The sequence below is a fragment of the Carcharhinus amblyrhynchos genome, chromosome 4, assembly GCF_965287045.1.
Source record: "Carcharhinus amblyrhynchos chromosome 4, sCarAmb.v2.hapA, whole genome shotgun sequence".
Lineage (NCBI taxonomy): Eukaryota > Metazoa > Chordata > Chondrichthyes > Carcharhiniformes > Carcharhinidae > Carcharhinus > Carcharhinus amblyrhynchos.
This window is the reverse complement of record NC_137327.1, coordinates 129,202,761-129,216,778: the sequence shown is the minus strand read 5'-3', so window position 1 is coordinate 129,216,778 and position 14,018 is coordinate 129,202,761. Positions and strand designations below refer to the sequence as shown.

At 42.3% G+C, this 14,018-nt stretch overlaps 1 protein-coding gene across 5 annotated transcripts in view; it reads left to right on the top strand.

Moving 5' to 3' along the window:
- The window catches only part of LOC145342351 (septin-6), a 65,249-nt gene that overhangs the window by 30,655 nt on the left and 20,576 nt on the right, over nt 1–14,018 (top strand). For all 5 annotated transcript variants that reach the window (XM_080187862.1, XM_080187860.1, XM_080187861.1 and 2 more), the window contains exons 3-4: nt 7,793–7,988; nt 13,819–14,005. In XM_080187862.1, coding sequence (XP_080043988.1) covers nt 7,793–7,988; nt 13,819–14,005 — 383 coding nt within the window. The remainder of the gene's footprint in view (nt 1–7,792; nt 7,989–13,818; nt 14,006–14,018) is intronic.

The window sequence follows — 14,018 nt, the reverse complement described above, 5'->3', positions numbered from 1 at the left end:
TAAGGATTGCATTGCTCTTCCTACAAATAATGTGTACTGTTTGGAGTGGTCTTGCAATCACCTGATATTAACTTGCTTGTGTCCCAGTATTCCACAGAGTTTTGGCTGCTGAACCAAAGTTATTCAGTTTCATTTAAAGGCACTAATCTCTGTGGAAAGATTTCTAGCATATTTCATAAATGAAGCACTTACCTGATGAAGTGGCAACGCTCTGAAAGCTCCTGCTACCAAATAAACCTGTTGGACTTTAACCTGGTGAGACTACTTACTATGTTTCATACAGGAGAAATACCTTAAGATACACTGAGTCACAACACAGGCACAAAACAAATCACTTAAAAGTTGCTATTTTGTTTCAAACCCAATGAATTCTAGCTTAAATGGGTAGAAAACTCAGTTTGTATCTTTATTTGTCTTCATTGTGTTTTGCAATTTGAAATGATGAAAGAAATATTGGGTTTCCTCCTCCGTGCCCCAGTTTCCTAATGTCTCGAGGAGGTTAATGAACAGGTCTGGTCCAGGACTGGGCCTTGCAGATTAGTAGGTTTCCAGGTTCTGTCTTGGCCTTTATTCCATTAACTTAGGAATTGCAATGCTTAAATTGGCTTCAATTCAATTTAATGGGGGCGGAACAGTAGCACAGTGATTAGCACTGCTGCACAGTGCCAGGGACCCGAGTACAATTCCTGGCTTGGGTCACTGTCTGTGTGGACTTTGTACATTCTCTCCGTGTCTGCGTGTGTTTCCTCCGGGTGCTCCGATTTCCTCCAACGTTCTGAAAGACGAGCTGGTTAGGTTGCATTGATCTGAACAGGCACTGGAGTGTGGTGACTAGGGGAATTTCATAGTAACTTCATTGCAGTGTTAATGTAAGCCTTACTTGTGACTGATATTAAATAAATTCCCAGCGTCAGATATGGCATCCAGGGGAAAGGCGAAAATAGGTTTAAAAAAAAACAACATTCACGATCCAAAGAGCAAACAAGGTTTACCTCCTCTCCTCAATCTTCCCAACCCCCAGTATGTGACCATATTCCAAAGTGGAACATAAAATACATTATAAATACACAGCAAGTCAGTTAACACTGCTCCACATATACACCACCTTCTCCCCGCCGCCCCCCCCCCCCCCCCCAAAAAAAAATAAATAAATGACTGCTTTGAAAAATGAAGGGAGAGGGGAAGATCTGCATTTTGGGCTCATGTCAATGGTCAGTGAAGTCCTGAATGCAATGGATTGTATGATGTGATGGGGGGTTGGTGGGAAACCTGTCGTGGCTGAGAAAGTGGACTCCATTGAGTCTCAGGAAATGGGACAGACATGGTCAAAAGGCATTTCTGACTCATGTTTAAAGAAAACCCCAGTGAAGAAAACAGAGAATTCAGTCACTCCACTGAGGAAAATGGAATCAATTCACAATCTCAGAATTGTTACAGCGCGGAAGGCAGCCATTCGTCCCATCGTGTCTGCACCAATTTTCAGAACGAGAAATTGGTGCTGATGCAACAAATATGTGAATTGGAGGAACAAAGAGACTCTTTCGAGGAAGTGGAATTGGGGAAGAGAGCGTCGGCTAGTTGTGGGAATTGGTGAGCTTGTGGATGTCTGTGGAAAGCAAATATGGAAGAGTGGCGGTGATAGGGATGTCCAAGAAGGCAGAAGATTCAAATAGAGTACTTGGAAATAGAGATGGGCGATAATCGGAAACATAATAAATGAAAAGTTCATGATTGGAATGAGATCAAGAAGCAAACAAATATTTTCCATCCTGCATAAAAGTGATTACAGATGACCAAGAGCCATTTTTATACAAATAGTGACCACAGCTGTCGTATGAGTCTTTTCTTTCCTGAGGGTGGATGAAGAGGAAAATTGATACGAGCAACTTTTAAAATTCAACCACTTCAAAGCTTAGCTGCACAGACTAGCAGTGCAAGCAGACGTGTTGGTGTTTTCAGCTCATTGATAATATATCTCGACATCAATTACATTTAGGAACCCTTCCACCTCAGACACTTGTCATGAGTTGTCTGTCTACCAGAAGTTGTCATCTCATTACAAATTTGATCTTAATGGAGATATTAACTAATTTCTTCCCCCTGCTGGCCCCTGGCACGTGTAACAGATCACTGAATGTCTTTCTGTCAACACAGTGCAGACATAATAAATAAATGACTGCTTTGAAAAATGAACGGGGAGGCCAGTATGTTACTAACCATTGACATAACCACTAATTCAAGCATACTTTTAGATATTGCCAACGTTATTAATATGGGATTTGTGCCTTCTACAGTTTGAAAGATTGAAAAAGGATGTGAGCTTCCTGGAGTTCACTTCAAAAGTAGTTCATTGGTAATAAAGAACTTTGAGGCATTTGGTGGCCATGAAAAACATTCTGAAAATGCAATGTCAAACCTGCTGAGATTTTCCAGCATTTTTCCTGTTTTTGTTGTGAAAAATGCAAGTCTTTTTCTTTTAGCATCTTCAGCTATGTGTCGATATGATTTGATGCTTGTAGCTTTACAAATTAATTTATGAAAGAGGAGTTGAGGCCAAGATACTGCTGGATCTATTCAAGAAATGGCAAATTCACGAATGAAGTTGAAAAAATTGGTAGATTGAACTTCATCTGCCACTTGTCTGCCCAATGCAAACAAGTGTGAGGTGATTCATGTAGACTGGAAGAATATGGAGAGACATTACAAAATAAAAGGAGAAACTTTAAAAGCGCTGCAGGAACAGAGGTGTTCATGTACGTGTGTCATTGAAGATGGCAGGGCATGTTGAGCGAGCCAACACTATCTTAGGCTTTATTAGTAGGGGCACTGAGTACAAGAGTAAGGAAATGAAGTGTATAAGACACCAGTTAGGCTTGATCTGGAATACTCTATCCAGTTCTAAATGCCATACTTGAAGGATATGCAGAAATTGGAGAGGCTACAGGAGATTCTTGAATATGGTTCAGAACTGTAACTCAGAATAGATTTGGAACTGTTTGCCTAGACAAAAGAAGTCTGACTTGATAGTGATATTCAAGATCCTGAGGGGTACAGACAAGATGTAGACTGCAATAGTTCAAGAAGGTGGCTCAATATCACCTTTTCAAGGGCGGTTAGGGTGGGCAACAAATGCTGCTCTGGCTAGCGAAGCCCACATCCCACAATATAAAAATAAACAATGAGAAATGGTTTCCATACGAGAGCGTCAAGAATTAGAATCATAGAATCCCTATGAGACAGAAGGGAGGTCATTCGGCCCATCAAGCCTGCACTGACAATCCCACCCAGGCCCTATTCGTGTAACCCTACACATTTACTTTGCTAATCCTCCTAAAACTAAGGGTCAATTTAGCATGACCAATTACCTAACCTGCACATCTTTGTACTGTGGGAGGAAAGCAGAGCACCTGGAGGAAACCCACACAGACACGGGGAAAATGTGCAGACTCCACACAGTCATCCAAGGCTGGAATTGAACTCATGACCCTGGCACTGAGGCACAGATTCAAAATAACAAGTAAAAGCGATTGAAAGAATTTTATTTTACTCGGGAGAGTGGTGGAGGCAGGTTTGATTTGAGGCATTGTTTGATTGCTATCTGAAATGTACAAAGTTAGGGGACTAGGGAAGTGGGACTAGGTAGAATGCTCTTTCAGGGAGCCAGTGCAGAATTGATTGTCTCTATGACCTCCTGCACTGTAAAGATTCTGTGACAGGATAGTAGGATTTGTTTAGTGGAAGAATAAACTCAAATGGACTTTAAGGTCACTCCCATCTAAGACTAACTTGTGAAAGAACATAACTTTCTGAAAACTGTTTCACAGTCACGTAGATTGGAGAATGGATGAATGAGTCGAATATAGCAAGTTCTAATGAGGCAGAAGGAGAGTTTGACTTCAGTAAATAGTATAGTATAACTGCGGTTGGATTTTTGCTTCTGAAGAATTGATTTGTGTTTTGTTTGATATGTAAGGGTCAATACAAATGAGTAAATTAAAGCTGTGTCCAAAATTTCGATTCACCTGAAATGCTGACTCATTAGTCAACTACCTAACAAGGCTTTCTAAAGGACATCTTCCTGCTAGAACTTGCTGGCTTTATATATGATGGATGCACCTAAACGGTTGGTGCTACTGCAACTTGGACCATGCACATTCTTCTTTACCTGCTCACTGGCAAAGCCTCAGGACATCGGCTAATTCTAGTTGTGCTTGATTGATTAGTTACTGATCATGAGTCTTTGGAACACTCTTCCTTAAAAGGTTGTGGAAGCAGAAACATTGAATATTTTAAGCTAGAGGTAGATAGATTCCTAATAAACAAGAAGGTGAAAGGTTGCCAGGGATAGGTGGAAGTAAGGAGTTGAGGTTACTATCAGATCAGCCATGATATTCTTGAATGACAGGACAAGCTCGAGGGGATGGATGGCTTAATCCTGCTTCTAAGTTGAACACTCATATTTGTTTGAAAAAGAAATACCACTGGATTGCATCCATTACACACAATGTGAAATATGACTCTTGAGTACATGCCCCTGGGGTAAATGCAGAGGAGAACAGCTTTGTAATAATGGAAGTAATTTTCCACAAGTAATGTTCTTAGTCAAAGTAAGGTGCCCCATTGCACTATAAATACTACTTCCTTCCATTATCATTTCTCTTCATTGTCATGATATTAGGAACTAATGATGAAATACCAACCAGTTAAAAGATTCAAGCCAAATATTCCCTTTCTCAGTACTTTTTAAAATTTAGTCATTTAATGGGATGTGGACATTGCTGGATGGGCCTAACATTTATTTCGCACTCCTAATTGCCCCCCATTTCAGAGGGCATTTGAGAGTCAATCACAATGCTGTTGGTCTGGAGTCACGTGTAGGTAAGGATGACAGATTCCCTTCCCTAAAGGACATTAGTGAACCAGGTGGGTTTTTATAACAATTGACAGTGGTTTCACGGTTGTCATTAGACTTTTAATTCCAGGTTTTTATTGAATTCAGATTCCACCATTTGCCATGGTGGGATTTGAACCTGGGTCCCCAGAGCATTGCCTTGAGTTTCTGGATTCTAGTCTAGATGGCATTATGCCATCTTTTCCCATTTGGGGTCCAAATCCATTAGGCTCCAGTATGGATGGTTTTGTTTCCATTAACCTTCACGTGGTGTATATCCTTGTAGGAATATCTGGAGTAACTCAATTTGAGTTGGTTTGAATGTCTCAAACGGGAGCAGATGGGAGGCTGAAGAAATTGAAAGCCCATAGGTATGAAGGAGAAATTAACCAGATGGATATGAAATTGACTCAGTGGCAGGAAGCAGTGGTGTTTGGATGGATGTTTTTCAGACTGGAAAGTAGCTTGCAATGGAGTTCTCCAGAGGATAATTTTGAGCCCATTACTCCTTAAGCCTAATATCAACTTAGACTCTGATGTTAGGGAGCGCTTATAAAGTTTTCAAATGGTGGGAAACTTGGCAAAGTAGTAAATATTGAGGATAATTTCAATTCAGGATGAAATAAACAGAATGGTGAAATGGACAGAAACGTGGCAGATGGGATTCAATGTGGGAAAGTTTTTAAAGTGATAAGGACATCTATTTAACCAGAGAGCTTGATGACTTAAAGCTCTCCCCACATGCAATTTGATGAAGACGATATCAAAGTTGCAAGTATTGGGTTCTCTCCCACTCTTCCCCCTCTCCCCTCTCTCCCCCTTTTCACCTCCCCTCAGTTCCCTTTCCTCGTCACCTCTCTAGCTGTCTCCCGGTGCTCTTACTGCCCGCGCACCCCCCCCACCCCCCCACTTTTTGTTCCTGCTCAGTCACCACCTCAAGTTGCCTGACTGCATGGGGCAGCATACCAGACAGGTAACTATTCAGTGCCTGTGGATACACATCCCAGCAGGCATTAGCACTGGACAAGAACTTGAATTGTGCCCGTTCTGTGGCTTCCTCTTTCTCTGTCTCCTGTCTTTCACACCTGCACAAACACTGCTCAACTATATGGGATCCAAGGGGGTGTTGCTTTGTGTATCCAGAACTGGCTTGCCCGCAGAAGGCAGAGAGTGGTTGTAGATGGGTCCTTTTCTGCATGAAGGTCGGTCACCAGTGGAGTGCCCCAGGGATCTGTTCTGGGACCCTTGCTGTTTGTGATTTTTATAAATGACCTGGATGAGGAAGTGGAGGGATGGGTTGGTAAGTTTGCTGATGACACGAAGGTCGGAGGTGTTGTGGATAGTTTGGAGGAATGTCAGAAGTTGCAACGTGACATAGATAGGATGCAAGACTGGGTGGAGAAGTGGCAGATGGACTTCAACATGGATAAATGTGTAGTGGTACATTTTGGCAGGTCAAATGGGAAAAAGGAATATAATATCAAGGGTAAGACGCTTAGTGTGGAAGATCAGAAGGATCTTGGGGTCTGGGTTCATAGGTTGCTCAAATCAGCTTCACAGGTAGAAGATGTGGTTTAAGAAGGCTTGTGGTGTACTGACCTTCATCAATCGAGGGATTGAGTTTAGGAGTCGGGAAGTAATGCTGCAGCTGTATAGGACCCTGGTCAGACCCCACTTGGAGTACTGTGCTCAGTTCTGGTCGCCTCATTACAGGAGGCATGTGGAAGCCATTGAAAGGGTGCAGAGGAGATTTACAAGGATGTTACCTGGGTTGGGTGGCATGCCTTATGAGGATAGGTTGAGAGAGCTCGACCTTTTCTCCTTAGAGAGACAAAGGATGAGAGGGGACCTGATAGAGGTGTAGAAGATGATGAGAGGTATTGATCAGGTGGACTCTCAGGCTTCTCCCCAGGGCTGAAATGGCTGCCACAAGAGGACACAGGTTTAAGGTGCTGGGGGGTAGGTACAGAGGAGATGTCGGGGTAAATTTTTCACTCAGAGGGTGGTGGGTGAGTGGAATCGGCTGCCGTCAGTGGTGGTGTAGGCAAATTCAATAGGGTCTTTTAAGAGACTTCTGGATGAGTACATGGGACTTAATAGAATTGAGGGTTATAGGTAAGCCTAACAGGTAGAGATAAGATCGGTGCAACTTGTGGGCCGAAGGGCCTGTTTGTGCTGTAGTTTTTCTATGATTCTATATCAGTGGTGTAATTTGAAGATTAACATGTCAGATGCTTTTGAATCAGTTTCATTTTGACTATTAAAATGTGGCAGTGGGTTAGCAAGCAGCCTTATCCACGTTGCTCTTCGATTCTGCTACAACCAGAAATGGAAGTAACAATATCACATTCAAGATCAGATTAAATATATTTTAAAAACTGGATCGACAGGATGTGGGAGCATGGCAGGTGAATGTGATTAGCTTGCGTGAACTGGTGCAGCCACGTTGTAACTTCTGCGCGTTTCTAGTCTCTTGTAAAGGGTCTTCCCACGAGTGCCTTTGTTTTATCTCTGTCATCCCGTTGCCTAGTGCTCTTGTGTGTGCTGCTTACGCAGTTTCTGTTCTGTTTGTGTTGGCAGCTTGAGGCAACATTTAGCCCACGTTTGCACCCTTTCTCACCCTTGTGGACAATGCTATCCTCTGTTCTGACTGGAGTTAATTCTTGCCAGTTGCTGGTGGGGATTGATCTCTGCCAAGAAAAACTGACATAGACTGTACATCTGTTCAGCATACTCCACCTTGTTAGAGAAATTACAACCAATAGTTAGAGTATTTTCCCAACACCACAGTTTTAGTATGGTTTGTAGTGCTAGTGTCTCAACATTCAAAGAAGTTAATTGATGTTGTCATACTTTGGGCCACTTTGCTTATTTCACAATTTGAACCTGCCTTGATTTTAGGTGAAACTGGTCTTGGAAAGTCCACCTTAATGGACACCCTGTTCAACACCAGGTTCGAAGGTGATCCAGCAGCTCACAATCAGCCAGGAGTCCACATAAAGTCCAACAACTATGAACTACAGGAAAGTAATGTCCGCCTGAAGCTGTCCATCGTAAACAGTGTGGGATTTGGGGACCAGATTAACAAGGAAGAAAGGTCAGAAACAACTTTCACACACTATTTTAATTTCTGTGCCTCGGTGTGCTGAATTGAATTTCTTTGTACTAAGTGTTAGTTTGGCTCAAGGCCTGCTTCTGGACCCCAGCTTTGCCAATTGCCAATGACAATTGCAGTACCATGGGAGTGCTGATTTTAGCAGATTGTGTGTGCTGCTTTTTGAATGACCTTTACCTCTGTGCTTGTTCTGGTGGGTACAGGAGATCTGTGATGATTAACTTAACGGGCTTGGAGGCGGTATCCAGATTTTCAGATAATAGAGTCAGGCATGGTAAATAACTCAAACAAGATGGATATTGATAAAATGATGAAATGGGAAAGAAAGTTGGTTGGAGGAATTCAATGTTGGGAGAAGTGAGGGGGTGCTTGTTGTAAATAGATTAGTGGTACCGGTTTTAAAGTAGATTTAGGATTCCGGGTGACATGAAGCACCTGAGGTGATGAACAGACTGACAGACTATTAGATTTTATCACAAGTGATATAGAATGTAAAGAACAGATTATAATGGTAAACTTGTGTGAAGCCCCCAAGACCATTGTTACTGTATTGTGTGCATTCTCGGTTTCATATTGTAGGAAGAAATTTGAGATAATTAGAGGGTCAAATGCAGATTGTCTAGGATTCTGCCTGGTGTGACATTAATGTCCCTTTAAGAGTTTTTTGTAAATCATGATCTCTGTAGCTGACAGCCTTAGGTGATGTCATTGGTGGGAGAAGAAATAGGAAAAAAACTGTGCTGGTCAGATGACAGTTTTGCTTTTGGCTGCAGTGTTAGAAGCAAAGGTAAAAGAAGTCTCTCTCTCTCTCTCTCTGTGTTTTTAATTTGAAAGTCTTACCAGTTAGCTGAAATCACATCTTGTTTGCCATCCTGCAGTAAAGAATCTGTTTTAAAGATTGCAAGTTGCTCTGAGTTTCAAGATCATTTGAAATCAGCATTCAGCCCAGAGTACTGGATTCCAGTATTAAGTGAGCGTTAGCCTATGTGGTGATAAACCTGTTTAAAGGGTTTTGTTTAGTGGATTTTGATTTTAATTGGAACTCATTAGAGATATTTGTGAGTTATATATTGTAGTGATTGTTTTGTTTCTTGTTAGTAATTGATAAAAGTTCTTGCTAACTTTCTTACTATACATGTTAACTATGTTCTTGAATAAACTTTGTTTGCTAAAAGCTCCCTAGTGGGATATTTGAATCATACCTGAAGTGAAACATCTCGTGCTTATCCTAGCCAAATTCAGGATGTAAAACTTATGATTCAGATGGGCTTCATAAAACACTTTGGAGTTTCATAGAACGTAGAACATTACAGCACAGTACAGGCCCTTCGGCCCTCGATTTTGTGCTGACCAGTGGAACCAATCTAATGACCCTCTAACCTAAGCTATTCCAATCTTATCCATATACCTATCCAATGACTATTTGAATGCCCTTTAAAGTTGATGAGTCCACAACTGCTGCAGGCAGGGCATCCCACACCCTTTCTGACCTGAACCATAACACTGAAAACAGGAATGCAGCTTCATTAGAGCAGAGGAGAATGAGGTGATTTGATGGAGTTGGTTGACATGGAAAAAGATTAGGAAAGATTGCATAAAAGCAGACTCTTTCCAGAACTTGTTGGGTTGAATGCGTTGGGCTCTCCAGAGGAGATGAGAGGTGACAAACAAAAGCAAGTGTAAAATGAGACACTTGTTGTGTAATGGCGTTGCATTAATTCCCCCCTCTGGAAGATCCACAGCTGTTGAGCACTTGTGGACTTCACATGATGAAAGGATGCCCAGAACTGGCAGTTTATACGCAAGAGGCCCCCAAGTGGTTCAGCCAAATTCTGTAGAATTTCTGTCCCACTGTTTTCTTCCTCCCCACGGTTAGTATCTCTTGATTTTAATTGTTTTGGAGTAAAGTTTTGGTGTTGCAAATCCAAACAGACATCTGGCACCAACCATCTAAAGACATGGAGTTCACCTTCCCTTGTGTAAAGTTAAAAGTTGGTTTATTCATTAGTCACAAATAAGGCTTACATTAACACGGCAATGAAGTTACTATGAAATTTCCGAGTTGCCACAGCCAAGTGCCTGTTCAAGTCAACGCACCTAACCAGCACGTCTTCCAGACTGTGGGAGGAAGCCGGAGGGAACCCGTGCAGACACGAGGAGACTGTGCAAAACTCCACACAGACAGTGACACCCAAGCTGGGAATCCAACCCGGGTCCCTGGCGCTGTGAGGCAGCAGTGCTAACCACTGTGCTACTGTGCAGCCCACATACCGCTGTGTACCGCTAAAGGTGAAGGTTAATCATGAGGATTAATCCCACTGACTTCAGCTTTGTACAAAAGTAGCTGATTAAAGGGACCTGGTTTAGTCTTCAACATCGATGTGAGTCAATGTTGCAAAACAAAGAAGCTTAGAGTTCAGTTAGATTGAAGTGGCAGCTATTACTTTAAACAATGTGGTGGTAGGATCTTGCACTGAACACAGTAAAGTTAACTTTATGCAGCAGTATTATATAGCTCTTACACAGTAACATGAAAATATTACTTGGAACGTTTTAAAAAGTGATAATACCAAAATGTCTGTCAACCTTTGACAGATGGGACTGCATGATCTATATTTATCTGCCACAGGGTTTATTTGGTCTTGCAGTGAAATCTTTCCATAAATTTTACAGAATTCTGGGTGCAATGGATAAATGGTCCTAAAGGACGATGGTGCCATATTTGGGGGAAGAGAGAAAAATATTTGTATTCTGACATATTTATTAGACTAAGTTTCCTAAGACAGTGACTAAAAACGTACGACTGAGAGGACTCCAGTTCCCACCTCTGATTGTAGAGTTCATGTTGCATTTTGGCAGCTCAAAACTGCTCTGCAAGTCAGCCCATCAGATCCCCTGTGGAGCTCCTCGCTTATCTGTATGCAATACCTCCTGACTGTGGACAGAGAACCAAAGTAGAGAGATTGTCTGGAGAAGGCAATGCAGATTTAAAATCACAAGTACAGGATTTCAGTGGTGTCTGATCTGAGGGAGCATCGATGAGCTGGAGTACTGTGTGCAGTTTTGGGCGCCGCACCTGCGCAAGGATATTTTGGCCCTGGAGGGAGTGCAGAGGAGGTTTACTAGGCTGATACCGGAGTTGAGGGGATTGAGCTATGAGGAGAGGCTGAATAAACTAGGCTTGTACTCGTTAGAGTTTAGAAGAATGAGGGGAGATCTCATTGAGACGTATAAGATGATGAATGGGATGGATAGGATAGAGGTGGAGAGACTCTTCCCGCTCAAAAAAGACAGTAGGACTAGGGGGCACAGCCTCAAGATAAAGGGGAGGCGGTTTAGAACGGAGTTGAGGAGGAACTTCTTCACTCAAAGGGTGGTGAATCTCTGGAATTCTCTGCCCGTTGAAGTGGTGGAGGCTGCCTCGCTAAATATTTTTAAGAAGCGGGTTGATGGGTTCTTGATAAGAGAGGGGATTAAGGGTTATGGGGAGAGGGCGGGAAAGTGGAACTGAGCTACAACAGATCAGCCATGATCTTATTGAATGGCGGGGCAGGCTCGAAGGGCTAGATGGCCTACTCCTACTCCTATTTCTTATGTTCTTATGTTCTTATGAGTTATTCACATTGAGCATCTCTTCCATTATGGGCATCGTTTCCTGTCATTTGTGGACATGTGGGTCCTCCCAACAGTGACTCAGTGGATAAAGGCATCAGCAAGTATAGCAGTGAACTGTACGGCCCAGGAAGAATCTAGGATCCATCCCAGGACAAACCACAGTCTGTGCTGATCTAATCCAGGCAGCAGTGGGGCACCTTCCTGAGCTTTGCCATTGTCCTGTAAATCAGTCAGTTGCTCCACCTTATTCCTTCCTCCCTCACCCCTCAAAAGCACAAGTACCCGACCTGCTACTGGACCTCACTCGTAATGTTTCACAAATTGGCTAGCAAAGGAAAAGACTATGAACTGGTCACATTTGCTAATAGAACAAAAAATTAAGCCATCGTGGAAGCGGATGATGTAGTTTTAATTTACAAAATTGTTGAGCCTAGTTATGCAATTTGACAGGTTTGTCAATTTAAATTGAATACGGGCGCAGAGTAATTCAATTATGCAGTATTTTACCACATTGAAATGTCTCAAGGTGCATCATATAACAAATTACTCTTCAGAGTGGAGTGGGGTTTCTTCATAGGTTGTAATTAGCAGAAAATGTTGAGTTGCACAAGGAGATTTAGGAGACTTGGGATTAATGGCAACCTCATCACATCTGTGTCAAGGCAACGTTATGAAGTAATTAAAGCTAATGAATTGTTCGAATATTGTAACCAGAGCACAATTCTATGCAGGTTGTTTGAAGGCTAATCAACATCCTGGTCCTACCATATATATTCAGATTTGGACATCACGCTGTCAAGAAGAGATCTAGTTGGAAAGTGCACATAGAATAGTGAGACCCAGTTTCCAAGTGTGACGGAATGAGTTATGAGGAAACGTTGGACAAGTTTGACCTTTGCTGGTTTCAGTGTTATGGTGATGTAGTGCTAATGTTACTAGACTTAGCAGAGGCTTGGATAGCAGATCCAGAGAGAGTTCAAATTGCCATCACAGTAGTTGAAAAGTCTGGAAATAAAAAGCTTGCAACAGTAAAGGTAGTCGTGAAATTGTCAGATTGTCCTATAAGTCCAATAGTTTGCTTACAAATAGCAGCTACGTCCCAGAAATAGGCCTATTTACAGTCCACACGAGTACCTTGGTGCCCTCCTGGGAAGGAAAGCTGCTGTCCTTAATATGGTCTGACGTATCTGTGACTCCAGTCCCACAACAAGGTGGTTGATTCTTAAGTGCTCTCTGAAGTGCATCAACTAGCTGCAAACAATTGTTGTGGGGAGAACCTTTACCATAAAGACTGCAGTGGTCCAAGAAGGCCCACCTTCATGACAACAAATATGAATGGACAGTAAATGCTGGTCAGGCCACTGGTGACCCTGTCTACACAAGTGAAGGGAGAAGTTCAGTGTAATCCAGATAAAAGTAGATGATTACTTCAGAGTACCCAGAGGAAATTGGACCAGAGAATATGTACTAACACTGGTACATTTAGAATAGATCATTAGGACATACTACTTTACTCAGAGTAATAAATGTTTAAAATAATTTACCAAACATAATAATGAAGATTACAACATTGGGGTATCATCATAGAATCCCTCGAGCAGAAGGACGTCATTCAGTCTATTGAGTCTGCCCTGACAACAATCCCAGCCAGGCCCTATTCCTTGAGCCTCAGGTAGTATCATGTGTAATTGGGGCCCATGGTTGGCGAGATGGATCAATGGAGTGTCAATGGATTCATCAACCTCTTCTAATCATGAGTATTCTTGTGCATGGCGTAATGAGATTTTCAGGAGTAGAATGTCAGGATTGATCTTTGTTTCCTTGGCCCAGGGAAAACATCTCAATTCCTCACTGGTAGTTTGGCTAGGAGTTTGAAAAACTTGGGAATATTCTCATTAAGTTGTGCCCACCTCGGGGCCCTGTCATTCGAGAGCTTCAAGGGGGAATGGCGTGCAGGTTACTTGTTCCCAACCTGTTCCAGTCCCACTCTCATTGACTGAGGTTAATCCTCCTGAGGCAGAACCCACTTCCTCTCTGGCAGACTACTGTTTGCTGTCTTTCTGCTTGGTCCAGCTGTTTCTGTGAGTCAGTTTATATAAATGATCTCTTTATTTAGTTCTGTCCAAAAATAGAAATTGCTTTGTGATTTCCTCCTGTTTGGCATCAAAATTAAAAATTGTGACATCTTGTTCCGCAGCTACAAGTCTATCGTCGAGTTTATTGATGCTCAGTTTGAAGCCTACCTACAGGAAGAGCTGAAGATCAAACGTACACTGCACAACTACCATGACAGTCGGATCCACGTCTGTCTGTACTTCATCGCTCCCACCGGCCATTCTTTAAAGTCTCTTGATTTGGTGACCATGAAAAAATTGGACAGCAAGGTGGGGTGTAGCA